The following is a 12,623-nucleotide window of genomic DNA, read 5'->3' as shown; positions in this document are numbered from 1 at the left end:
AGGCACAGCAGGACACACACACACACAGCACTGCTCATCATCAGAGACTCTTTAATCTTGCACCCTTGGCTCATAGCAACAAGGATGTTCTTCCCATGTGGCAACATCCCATGGACCTCCTGTTCCCCACCAAGCCACACACTGCACTCTGGACCACTCCCCCAGGCTGGGTGGAAGAAGAGCCCAACAAATCCATGGGTGAATCCCAGCACCAGGGATGGAATATGGTGCTGTGAACCCCCAGCCCTGCCTGGAGCATCCTGCAGGCAGGAGCACCCAGGGGGACAGACACAGCTCCAGGTCTGGGGGCAACAGGCAATGCCCAGTCCTAGTGAAGGGTTTGGGGGGCACCTTACTCTGGTTTTGGGGTGCTGCCTGGTCCCTGTCCTGCACTGCTCTGCTGCCCTTGCACCAGGGCACTGTCCCACACACAGACTGGTGGACACATCCACAGAGGACACCTCTCCCTTGTGTCCCCAAGGAGCTCATTCCCACTGCCTATCTGGTGGTCCTGGCTGTGTCCTCCTCACACTGGGGACTGTCCAGTCCCTCACCAGCACCACCCCCAGTGCAGTGGGGGAGAGGAGGCTGCTCGTGTTGGTTCCCACAGTGACTCGCAGACATCTCAGTGAGGACATCAGCCATGGCCTGACGCACAGTCTCGCTCAGCTCAGGGACATCCTCTGGGCTCAGGCCCTGTGTTTCCACCTTGGGGAGGATTTGGATGGTGCACGTCCCTGGGAGAGAAGGGGAAGGCCAGAGATGATGTTAGAGAAACCCACCAGGTCTTCCCACCAGCATCTTCCACCACCAGCTGCCTCCTCACTCCTCAATGTCCCACAGAGACCCCCAAGCCCCATGTGCCTCATCTCCCCTAGCATGGAGCTTCTTGGCCAGCACTTACCAGAGGTGAATCTCTTCTCCTTGGAGCTGAAGAAGTCCCAGTATGGGGAGATCACAATGGGCAGAATGGGAACCTGTAGGACATAAAGGGTCAGGGACCCACACACATCATCAAGTCCAACCTTTGACTGAACTGATGCTCTTACCTGAGCCTGCACAGCCAAGTGGAAAGCTCCACGCTTGAAGGGCAACATGGATTTGCTCTGGTTCCTGGTGCCTTCAGGGAAAATCCAGACTCGGAGCTGCACAGCACAGGGAGAGGGGTGAGCACAGACCCCAGGCAGGACACCTGTGACCTGATGTGTCAATCCTCCTCACCTCTCCCTTACCCCATTGATGTTTCCCCCCCTCAACTCTTCCTGCTACCAACCCCACTCACGTTCTCACGTCGCACGGTCTCGGCTGTCTTGGAGATGACATCGATTGCCACCTCCCTCCTGAAGCGGTCGATGAAGATGATGCCACTGAGCCAACAGGCCCAGCCCACAGTGCCCATGTACTTCAACTCCTTCTTGGCAATGGGCACACAGCGCTCAGGAATGACCTCCACCATGCCTGGAGCAAGGATGGATGGATGGATGGATGGATGAGCTGTTGGCATCACCCCAACCCCATCTCATTTGCAGTAGAAAAATCAGCTTGGGAAATTGTTTATTGCTTGGAAGTTTAAGTCCCAGGTTGGACCAACCAGCTGAACTCCATCAGCTCAGCCACCCCATGCCTTCCCCAGGAGGTGATTAATTCAGGAAGGAACCCTCTGGAGAGGACAAATTACCTCAGTGCACTGACAGATTAATTAGGTATTTACACTCTAATATAGCACCAGGTTGGATGATTCAAAGGATTTAGAGTCATGGCCAATGGCTCTCAGAACCAGCCAGCCCCGTGGCTGTAGTGACCTGGCATCATCTCAGTGTCCCAACCCCTGTGTCCCACCAGCTTTTCTGGCCTTCACCCACCACCCTGCCCTGCACAGATCCTGGTGCTGACCTCGCTGGGACCCCCAGAGTGAGCCTTATCCACCCCTGCAGCACCCCAAAGGCTGCCCATGCAGTGATGAGCTCCCCCCCGTGCCCTGCACATACCCAAGAGGTCAAGGGAAGCTTGGTGGTTGCAAACTATCACAAAGGGCTCCTGGAGGTTCAGGTGCTCAGAACCCCTCACCTGCATCTTGATGCCATACAAGTGTTTGAGGGGCAGAATCGCAGCACGAAGGAGCCTAGGGCAGAGGAACACGTGTGAGGAGAAAATCAGGGCAGAGGAACATGGATGAGGAGCAGATCAGGGCAGAGGAACACGTGTGAGGAGAAAATCAGGGCAGAGGAACACGGATGAGGAGCAGATCAGGGCAGGGGGAGGCTGTCTGGGTTCTGCCAGCCCTGCACAATCACTCAGGGAGCAAGATGAGCCAGGCTAGGGCTGATCTGCAGGTCTGGTGGACCCATGTCTCAGCAATGCTTTGCTGGGAGGGCTCAGGTGGGACAGATAAGGCTCAGTGAGTCACCACAGAGTCACTCGGGGATTTCCTCCCAGCGTTTGCCCCTGGGCTTGGAGCAGCCCTGGATGGAGTCTGTGCACACAGCATCCCTGCAGAGAAGGGATGAGGGAGAGAGGCTGCACAACACCCTGAGGACATCAAACCTCTGAGCAGGCTCCCACCGAGGGCTGAAATCCAGCACACAAACCGGGGATGGCTCCAGCTCAGCAAACACCTCAAGCTTGGCTATTTTTCACTCTGCCATAATTATATCCCTCTTGGTATGTTATCATGCCCAGGAATCCTGAAAGGAGATTGCGACACCCCTGGAAGCAATCAGACCTTCCTCTCGTGTTGCACTGTGATGTTATCTCTGCTGCTGCCACCCTCGAGTGCAGGTGAGAGCACGAGAGCAGGACTCAGCCTCACCAGGACGTGACTGTGTCACACCTGACAGCTGAGGGCACTGACACATCCCAAAATCACAGGAGCATGGAATGGTTTGGGTTGGAAGGGACCTTAGAGACCATCTAGTTCCACCTCCTGCTATGGGTGGGGACACCTTCCTCCAGCATCACAGAATCATCAAGGTTGGAGGAGACCTCTAAGATCATCAACTCCAACCATTAACCTGTCACTGCTGTAACCCTTAAACCAGATCATCCAGCACCAGGTCCAGACACCCCCTAGACACCTCCAGGGATGGTGACTCCATCACCTCCCTGGGCAATTCCAGTGCCTGAACACCCTCACAGGGAAAAAATGTTTCCTGATATCTAGCCCAGGTTGCTCCAAGCCTCATCCAATCATTCCCAGGGCTCTCTCCAAGCATGATCTGGCTGCAGTGCCAGGGACACAGCACTGAGTGTGCATTTGCATCCTGCTGAGGTTCACACCAGCCCAACTGGTGACCCCAACATTGCACTGTTAGAGCAGAGTGGCAGGCTAACGGTTGGACTTGATGCTCTTAGAGGTTTCCTCCAACCTTGATGATTCTATGATTGCAATGGCCAAGAACAATCCCTTTTATGCTACTTCATCCCCCAAGGACCACAAGTCCTGACCCAGCTGGTCACTTCCATTGTGGTGTAACCCTCCCTGGGCATGACCAACACCTCTTCACCACACCACAAGATGCAGATTCATTGCCACATGGATATGACCACAGCCCTCACCACCAGCCAGAACAAAGCTGTGGGTCTGCCTGGGGCAGGAGAGAGTGTGTGTTCACAAAACCACAGCAGGTCCTTCACCCTAGCCCAGCCCCAGCCATCTCCAGACCACCTCCAGGCCATACTCACTTCATGTTCTCCACGGAGCGTCCCCGGAACGCGGCGATGGGCGACAGGAGGGTGGCCATGGCCAAGACCCAGCAGTTGAAGAAAGCCACCTTGCAGTAGTAGTGGAAGGTGGTGTTGTAGCAGTAGAGCAGCACTGCCAAGGGGATGAGGAGCAGCAGCAGCTCCATCATGCTGCCCTGACAGGAGGTGCTGGGGAGCTCAGCCCACGACCCCAGGAGCAGGTGAGTGACACAGGGGACACTGAGGAGCATGGCAGATCAATCAGGTGGATCCTGTGTGGGTGTTGGGGGCTGGTCCAGGGGAAGGAACTGTCTCTCTCACCCTGAGCAGAGGCTTGAGGATGGAGTGGCTCAGATGGGAAGGAGGATACCCCATCCAGGGTGGAGAGTGGTGGTGAGTCAACACCAGGACCCTGAGTCACCCAAGGTGTCACTGCTGCTAAGTGCCCTCCTGCGTTATTAAAAGCCATTGCAGTCACTCCAATTTGATCCTATCAGATCTGTTGCTCACCAAAATGTCTGTGTCCTGGGCATATCCCCTGGCCATAGGGATGCCAACCCTGGGTAAAAGGGACAGTAGGACCTGGCCCTGGTCCTCGCCCATCACCTTAGCAAAGCTCATCACAGTTATCTCCTGGCACCATGGCTGAGCCCTCAACCTCAGCCTGCAGAGTAGCAGGTTACTGGTTACAGAGCTCTCCCCACCTGGCATGTGGTGCCAGTGCTCCCCACATCTCTGCTCCCCCAGGTTGGCTGACAGGAGCTCCTCTGCCCTTCCCCTCCCAAGGCCCAGCAGCTGTCCCAGGGTCCCAGCAGTGCCCTGGGGGCTGAGCCCTGCCACCCCCTCTGTACCCTGTGCTGGAGGAGATGCCAGCCCTGACCCCAGTTGGCAGCCAGGGGCTGTGTTACACGAGGTGTTTTCATAGGTGCAATTAGCACCACGAGGCTGTAATTAGCCTCTCCTTCTAATCTGCTGCCTTCACACAGGATCCAGCCCAGCTCTGGGCTGCCCTGCAGAAACTCTGCTCTTGCTTTTAGAAACCAAGAGCTTGTCACAGCAGAGATAACTGTGGCCTAGTCTCAGTCACCAGGAGCATCTCCCAGCCTGGCTGGTCCATGGCCCAAATCATGAAATCACAGAATTCCACAATGGTTTGGGCTGGAAGGGTGTTAAAGTCCATTCATTTCCACCACATGCCATGGGCAGGGACACCTTCCACTTCAAAACCTTCTGCACTGCCTTCCAAACCACACTGCACTGCTATTGCCCTCCATGGCCACAGCTGCTCCTTCCACCCACACCTTGTCCCTGTCCCCACTGCTGTGAGTGCCCTCAGGCCATGGCCAAGCAGTGTTCCCCCTGTGCTGCCAGCTGGAGGCTGCCCCAGTTTGACCAGTGACACAGAGAGGCCTCGGGGGTTATGTCCACCATGGGTGTTGCAATCCCCATTGCTTCACCTTCCCATTCCAGTCATTCATATTAAAGCTCAGATTGGGTCATATCTCCAGCCCATCCTTCCTGTCCTCCTCGTTCAGGTGACTCCTCTCCTCCTTCTTCCCTGTCTCCATGCAGAAACCTTTGTGCTCCAGCCTGCTCTCCCATCAAACTCAGCTTTGATCTTGGATGGCTCCTTCCCTTCTGCTCTGCCCAGCCAGTCCCACCACCTCTTGGGGGGCTCCTGCTCCACATTTGGAGCCTTCTCCTCCAGCTTCAGCAAGGGTCAACATCTTCCTCAGGAGCCAGGCTGAGAAAGATCTGCCCATACCAGGGCACAGGGAGGATAAGCCATTGGGATTCCAGAGGAGAAGCAGGACAGTCCTCCTGCCCAGCGTGGGCAGAAGGAGAGGATTTAAGGTGCTGCTGCCTTTCTGCATGCTCTGAGCTCCAGAAAGCTTTCTGCCTTCTGCCAGGAGCTCTGCTCTTGGGCCAAGCCTGGAGCCCCACTGTGGTCAGAGCAGGGTTTGGGGAGGTAGCAGAGACAAGGAACACCTTCCAGCACCAAAAATGCATCTCTCCCCACTTCCCTCTGCTCACTGAATGCTGGAAGAATCCATGATCCACCCTTTCCAGGCTGCTGCCCTAACCACATCCCCACCAAGAGGGAGTTGCAGGCCACATCCAGCTCTCCCACCTCTCAGCCAAGAGCAGCCCACTCTGCTTCCCAGCACCCACACCAGGCACTGAAACACCCCACGCTGGGTGCAAGAGGCTCTGGGTCCCACCTCACCCCCCCAGGCTGGAGGGAGCTCTGTGTTCAGGCACGAAGCCATCAGTGAATGCAATTACAGATGCTTAATTAGTGACAGCAGGGAGCTCTCTTAACAAAGCAAATTAATTACAGGCAATGTGATGCTTTGAGATCTGAAGGGGCTAATAAAGCCCAGGACCACCTGGGCTGGGAACATCCTCCCTCTCCCCACCCACAGGGACACAGCACAGCCTGTGCCAACGAGTCTTCAGGACTTGGCAGAGACTTGTTGTCCAGTTGGGACTGGGATGGCACCTGGGGTTGGGTGACAGGCTTTGTGACACCCCCCTGCCTTGGGGTGACTTCCACCCTGCAATGATGGGTATCATGGAGCAATCAGCCAGGATCTTCTGGGATCAAGAGCAGGAGAAATCACCTCAGGAAGCACAGAGCTCACAGCCTCCTCTCCACCACGTCGTAGTACTCTGGGGACAAAAGGAGGAGCTGGAGGATGTCCAAGGTATGTCCACCCTGGGGTCTGATAGACATAGGGAGCAGAGAGGGCTCAGCCTTGGATGGAGGCTGCTGAATGCTTGAGGGCAAGACATTCCTCGTTGAGGGACATGGGGACAACTTGTCCTTACCTGATGCTGGTGGGACATTGGGTCCCACCGTCCCAGTGGCACTGGGGGGTGGAGGAGGAGGCACTGCACTGCTGGAGAGGAGCAAAGACAAGTCAGTGCTGGACTGATGTTCCCCCTGGAAGTCCTGTGACACCAGAGCACACAGGGACACGTGTCCCAGGTGGCCAAAGCACCACCCTCGTTACTCACACCTCATCCTCAGCTAACGAGCCTGTGCCCAGGTACCTCACAGCCACTGGGCCAGGGGCTGGGGGGATGGATGGGATGAGCCACGCTGGGATGGGAGCAGGGCCAGGGTAGGGGATGTAGTGGTGATGGAACACCACAGCCTTCTCTTCCTCTTCAGCCTGCAGAGGCACCACCAGCGCCTGCAGGGAGGAACAGAAGGCAGAGCTGTGCCAGCTCCTTGTCTCCCTGGGGCTCTGCTCCCCAAAGCTCCAGCAAGGAGTTCCCATGGAGCACCCCTGAGCCTTACCTGGGCTGGGGATGGCCCAAAGCCAAAGGCTGTCAGTGCTGCTACAGCCAAACTGTTCATAACCACCTGGTGCATTTGGGAGTTTTGAATCATCATCAACTCCATTAAATCTGTTAGAGAGGGAGAAGGATGAGAGCAAGGGCACGAGAAACACAGGATGAGGCCTGGGATGGGGCAGGTCCAAGGTTCATCCCTGTTCCCAAGCAGCAGGAGCTAAGCCAGGCTCCCCCCACCCCAATTTGGAAGGCACATGTGGCATTTAATGATTCTTTTGCTTGGCTGAAGCTTGGAAATAGGCATATTTCAGCCTTTTCTTTTTGCAAATGTGACTAAACATCTGCTGTGGCTCACAAGAGGTGATTAGTGGGGCTGGAGGCACCAGACTTTGCACCCATTCAGAACTGCTCCAGCCCTGGCAGTGCTCAGTGCCTTGGCAAACATCTCCGGGGATGGTGACTCCACCAACCTCTCAGCTCAAGGCCATTCCCTCTAGTCCTCTCCCTGCAGCCACGGCAGGAAGCCACGTCAGGAGAGATTCTCTCCCCACTCCCCCCCCAGCCTGGAGCTGCTTGGGCTGTTGTGTCCCAAGGACAGACCCAGCACTGAGCCTTAGTGACCCTCCTGCAGTTATCCTCAACCCAGAGATTAAGTCTGTCCAGGTCTCTCGGAGCAGAGAGACCTCACCTGGGAAAGGCTGGAAAAGAAGAAGAGGATGATGTTAAGCCGGTTTTACCCTCACACACCTCCCCGGACGCGCTGGGGTCTGGCAGGGACCGTTCCACTCCCGGGAAGATGCTGCAGCATCAGCAGCGGCGGCTGCGGAAAGGGGGAGGACAAGGAAAGCGCCAGGATCACACACTGCTGCCTTCATTTAGAGCCCTGTCGGGGGGGCTGGAGGGGAGGAGAGGGGACAGGGCTGGTGGGAAGGGAGGAGAGCACATGTCCCTGTGCAGGGATGACCTTCCTGGGGCCTCGGGAGCTGCAGGGAGGAATTTTGCAAGGAGCATCTTTGGTTCTCACCCAAAGCCGCAACCCCAGCGCCTCTCTCCTCCCACCCCACCCCATTTCCCAACACCTATCCCATCAGTTCAGGGGAAGAACTGCTCTCTGGGGCTTACCCCGTGCGGGATGACATAGGTCCCTGCTGGGGGGTCCCCCCAGACCTTTCCCTTCGCCCCCAGCTCCATGGCTCAGGGGATGAGTCTTGCGGAGCTGCCGCAGCGCTGGGATCGTTGCCACGGCAGCTGGGCAGAAACAAATCCTCCCCGGAGGCTTGGCCGGGTGAGGAATGTCCCTGGGCTGGTTTTCCCCGCGGTGTATCCGCAGGAAGAGCCTTCCAAGCACGGGCAGAAGCCCCCGGAGGCGCAGGGAGGCAGCTGCGGTGTGTCCCCGAGGGGCTGAGCCGCGTTCCTGGCTCCTCTTGGAGCAAACCTGGCCAGGTGTTTTTGCAGGAGCATTGGGAAGTGGGTCTGGATGAGCCTGGGATAGCTGTGGGTGTCAGGCTGGGGCAGCTCTGCCAGGCTGTGGTGTTTGTGGAGCAATCCCTGCCCAGGGGCTGTGTTGGTGGAGGGAGAAAGTCCTTTAACTCCATGGGATGTTCCCTCACAGGTCCCTAGGGACAACATCCCCCTGTGCACAGCCAAGGCACAGTGGCCAGGGGTGTCTCTCAGCCCTGTCCTGAGGTTTGGTCCCCAGGATGCCCATGCCACAGTGCCTGGGTCTGTCTCCCAACCTCCTGGACCACTTACTTCCCCAAGGATGCAATGACCAACTACCACATTCCCCAATGGAAACATGAGCAAGGCTTAGCTCCCATCCCTGCAAGCCTCAGGTATCTTTCCTCCACCTCCCCCAGCTGCATTTGCCCAGGCTGCACTTGTGGGGGTTTAATTCCATCCATGTTACATCCAAAATCTGCCATGCAGCAGCAGGACAGATCTGGGAACCCTTCCTCATGTTACATCCAAAATCTGCCATGCAGGAGCAGGGCAGATCTGGGAACCCTTCCCAGGAGCTCAGCAAGCAGGAACAGATCTCTCCAAGAGCTCTTGCTCTGCCCCAGGATGGCACTGGAGCCCCCCTAGATGCTAGGGGAGAAGTACTCCAAGGCAAACTGCCTCCAACCCAACCCTTGGCTCCAGTCAGGCTTTTTTCTGCTTGATTAGCCTTTTCTCTGTGTTCTTAATTTCTCCAACTCCCTCTGGATTGTTTCTCTGCCTTTTGTTATTACTCCCAAATTCCTGTTATTTGCACATTTAATTACTGTGCTGATTCCTCCTCATTCCTGGCAGAGCCTGATGTGCTCAGAACAGAGCGTGGCTGTGGGCCCTGCTGTGGCTGGTGCTGCTCTTCTCTGTAGGAGGGATTTGAGTACCAGGACAAGTGTAAGGAGTCCTTGTGCCACAGGTGGGACACGAGGGGTGGCAGGAGACCTGCTTGGAATGTTCTCATTCCTCCCATGGCAGCTTGAGTCAGTGCTGCCCCACACATCTGGAGCAGGAACCACAGGATCAGCCCCTCGATGTTCTCTGCACAGGTCTCTGCTCGCAGGGCAAGCAGCAAACAGCAGCAACAAGCTCTGGCAAAGGAGCTGAGTAGGAGCAGACAGGACACAATGGGCAACTGGCAGACCAGGAACACCAGGATGGTGATGCATGCAGCTGGGATGAGCCTCTGGTCTAGTCAGGCACCAATGGCTCCCTGAGCTGCCCTTGATAACTAGGGGAGGGCAGTGAGGTGACAGCACATCCCTTGTGCCATTTCCCTTCCCTGACAACAACCTGGAGCCAGAGAGATTCCCGAGCTGAGGAAACCCCAGCAGGAGTCAGCAGCCTTGCCTAAGTCTCGTGGAAGATGAAGTAAGCAGTGCTGAGGCAACACATCCCCCCTAATCCCTGCTGGCTTCTCAGGGGGATCAAAAACCAGTCCCAAACCAGTTTGGCATTGCCCACGAGGGTATGGAGTGGCAGTTTGGCAGCTGCTACCCCTGAGCCCTCTGGGGGATGCTCTGTGGCTCCAGCTCTGTGAGCAGCTTTGAGCTTCTCACTTTGAGAGATAATCATTAAAAAATACCCTTTTCTTCTTCCAGGAGATCTCACACTGCTGGTGTTTTGAGCCTCATCTTCCCAGATCCATCCTCCAGCCTCCACCGTCTCCTCTTCCTCTGCATTTCCTTCCACAGACTCTTTCCTTCCACAGAGCCTGAGCTGCACCCTGAGGTTGCTGGTGAGGGGTAGGGACACCCCACTCTGCTGGAAGGTGGGATGGAGGCAACTCCGTGAGTCATTAGCAGCCCTTGGTAAATGAGCATTTGTCACTTGCAGAAAGATTCCTGCCAGTGACTTCCTTTGCTTTGGAGACTGAGTCACCCCTAATCACCACCAGGCACCAGCAGCCACCAGCGCTGGATTGCTGGGAGTGCCCGTGGCTGCAGGGAAGGCTCCGGGGAGATTCCCTGGGGATTTGCAGGGCTGGGGTTGATGTTCTCCTCCACCCATGGTACATGCCTGTGCTGCCACACCAAAGCCATGTGCTCGAGCTATATCCTCTGTGCTGTCCCTTGCCACGGCTGGGTATGACCAGCTCAAGGGGGACCAACATGTGCTGGTCCAGGTGGGGAGCTCAGAGGGGGCTGGAGGGTCCTGGGCTGGATGGGATTTGCAAGCTCTGCTGGGCAACCTGTGCCAGTGCCTCAGCAGCCTCCCAGGGAAGAATTTATGGCACTGCTAGAGGTTTCTAGCCCAGGAGCATCCAAGGAGCTGGTGAGAGAGCTTTGTGCTCCCCTTGGGCTCAGCTGTGGGGGGTCCCAGGTCCCTGATGGGAGTAGGTTAGGGGGTGCTGGGGAGCTGGTGGTGCCCAGGCTGGGCAGTGCCAGGCTGGAGGGTCCTCCCTGTGCTGCTTCTCCATCCAACCCTCGGCATGGGGAGGGGGAGAGGAGGGTGGAGCCTCCTTAATACAGAGAGAGGAGCTGTGACATTCAGTCTCACAGAGAGCCAGAGACCATCAGCACTCAGGGACAGCCAGAGCTGAGGGGACACAGGGAGAGGGTCCGGGCCAAGGGGGACCAAGGACCTGCTGCAGGAAAGAGTCCTGGAGGGAGCCAGGAGCAGGACAGGGCTGGGAAGGAGCAGAGTAAAGCAGAGTAAAGTGCTGGGTCACCCCTTTGAGCTGGGGTCCCCCACCCTCAGGGCCATGCAGGAGGAGCTGGGCTGGCCCCAGCCCCTCGAGGACTGAGCCAGGACACACTCTGTTTCCAGCCATGGGGAGTCCCTGGCAGTTCTGCTCACTGCTGGTCCTGCTGCTTGGCCTCATGCTGCTTCAGGTGAGTGTCAGGGCAGGACAGGACTGTGGGGGGACAGGGGGAGTGAGCATGGCATGGACTTCCCTCTGGTGACAGCCACCCTAGGGGCCAGCAGCCCTGGGAGAAGTGTGCTGAGCTCCTGGCCATGGGGGGCTCCCCATCCCATCCCTATCCCCATTCCCATCCCCATCCCCATCTCATCCCCATCCCCATCTCCATCTCATCCCCATCTTCATCCCAGGGCAGAGCCATGGGGACAGCTGGCACTGAACCCCCATGGAAATGGGGGGACACAGGGGGTTGTGTTGCCTGAACTTGTCAGATTGCTCCAGTGGCAAAGAAAAGGAAAGGGAAGAGGGGGGAAAGGAAGGGGAAAAGGGGAATGAAAAAGGAAAAAAGGAGGGTAAAGAGGGAGAAGGGAGAAAAGGGAATAATTGCTATGCCTTTTCCATGCTGTGCCCTGAGCCATCACTGTAATAAGTTTTGGAGGCTGGAAATTTCCTTGAAATTGTGTCCAGCAGGAAAAGGAAAGGAAATCTCCTGGGGGAGGGGAAGGGACCCCACGGGAGTGGCTGCATGGTGACCGGGACAGGGCAGGGAAGGACAGGACTCAGCCAAGGGATGCTTCAATCCTTGGCTTCACCCTCATCCCTCTGTTTCTCCAGCTTTTATACCTCTGGACACACCTGAAACCATCAGCAACCCCAGCTCCTTTTCTTGACCCAAAAACCTGTCCCAGGCATGTCCTGGATGCAGATGCTGCAGCCTCTACCTTATTCCCCCATGGGCTTGAGCTCTAAAGTTCCCTCCCAACCCATTCCATGATCCTACTGTCTGTCCTTTCCCCTCCCAAGGTGCAGGGGACGCATCCTGACTGCTCCATTGTCCTCTATTTCCAAAAGCAAGAAGCAGAATGTCTGGAGATTATCAGGAGGGAAAGCCAAACCCCAACCCACCCTGGAGCCCCCAGGCAGCAAGGTGAGTGTGAGCACCTTCTCCTTTGGGAGGAGGATTTGCTGAGGGGTCTTTGGAGGGTGATCCATGGCTGGGGTTGCAGAGTTCACATGGATGTGGAAAAGCAGGGATTTTCAGGAAAATGGAGAGCAGAACTGAGGCAAAGGCTGAGGAACATCCCTGGAGAGCCCCAAAGCTGCTGCTGCAGGGAGAGAGGGAGGCTGAGACTGCAGCTGGGGGATGGGACATGAACAACTGCAGGGACTCAGTCCTTATAGACTGAAGAGTCATGGAATGGTTTGGGCTGGAAGGACCTTAAAGCTCATCTAGTTCTACCCCCTGCCCTGGGCAGGGACACCTCCCACCAGCCCAGGCTGCTCC

The 12,623-nt window shown here is 56.7% G+C and overlaps 3 protein-coding genes across 3 annotated transcripts in view; 1 reads left to right on the top strand and 2 right to left on the bottom strand.

Annotated features, from left to right (window-relative positions):
• Window positions 1-554: 554 nt before the first annotated feature.
• AGPAT1 (1-acylglycerol-3-phosphate O-acyltransferase 1) lies at window positions 555-3,851 on the bottom strand (the record flags this gene model as incomplete). The annotated part of the gene is made up of 6 exons (XM_009079981.1): window positions 3,682-3,851; window positions 1,989-2,122; window positions 1,283-1,458; window positions 1,050-1,145; window positions 905-977; window positions 555-737 (listed from the first exon to the last, which is right to left on the bottom strand). Coding segments are annotated over exons 1-6 (832 nt in total), but the record flags the coding sequence as incomplete, so codon positions are not given.
• Window positions 3,852-6,322: 2,471 nt separating this feature from the next.
• Window positions 6,323-8,175, bottom strand: LOC103807258 (proline-rich protein 29-like). Its single transcript, XM_009079980.1, has 6 exons — window positions 8,107-8,175; window positions 7,673-7,682; window positions 6,989-7,098; window positions 6,703-6,881; window positions 6,514-6,584; window positions 6,323-6,354 (listed from the first exon to the last, which is right to left on the bottom strand). The coding sequence occupies exons 1-6, from the start codon at window positions 8,173-8,175 to the stop codon at window positions 6,323-6,325; spliced, it is 471 nt and encodes a 156-aa protein (XP_009078228.1).
• A 3,071-nt stretch (window positions 8,176-11,246) lies between these two features.
• Window positions 11,247-12,623, top strand: part of LOC103807257 (vasoactive intestinal polypeptide receptor 1-like) — a 6,684-nt gene continuing 5,307 nt past the window's right edge. Inside the window, exons 1-2 of the mRNA XM_009079979.1 lie at window positions 11,247-11,309; window positions 12,143-12,266. Of these exons, the coding sequence (XP_009078227.1) occupies window positions 11,247-11,309; window positions 12,143-12,266 (187 nt within the window). The remainder of the gene's footprint in view (window positions 11,310-12,142; window positions 12,267-12,623) is intronic.

The sequence above is a fragment of the Acanthisitta chloris genome, unplaced genomic scaffold (genome assembly GCF_000695815.1).
Source record: "Acanthisitta chloris isolate BGI_N310 unplaced genomic scaffold, ASM69581v1 scaffold38538, whole genome shotgun sequence".
Classification (NCBI taxonomy): Eukaryota; Metazoa; Chordata; class Aves; order Passeriformes; family Acanthisittidae; genus Acanthisitta; species Acanthisitta chloris.
The sequence above is the reverse complement of the archived record's forward strand: the minus strand, read 5'-3'. Positions and strand labels throughout refer to the sequence as shown.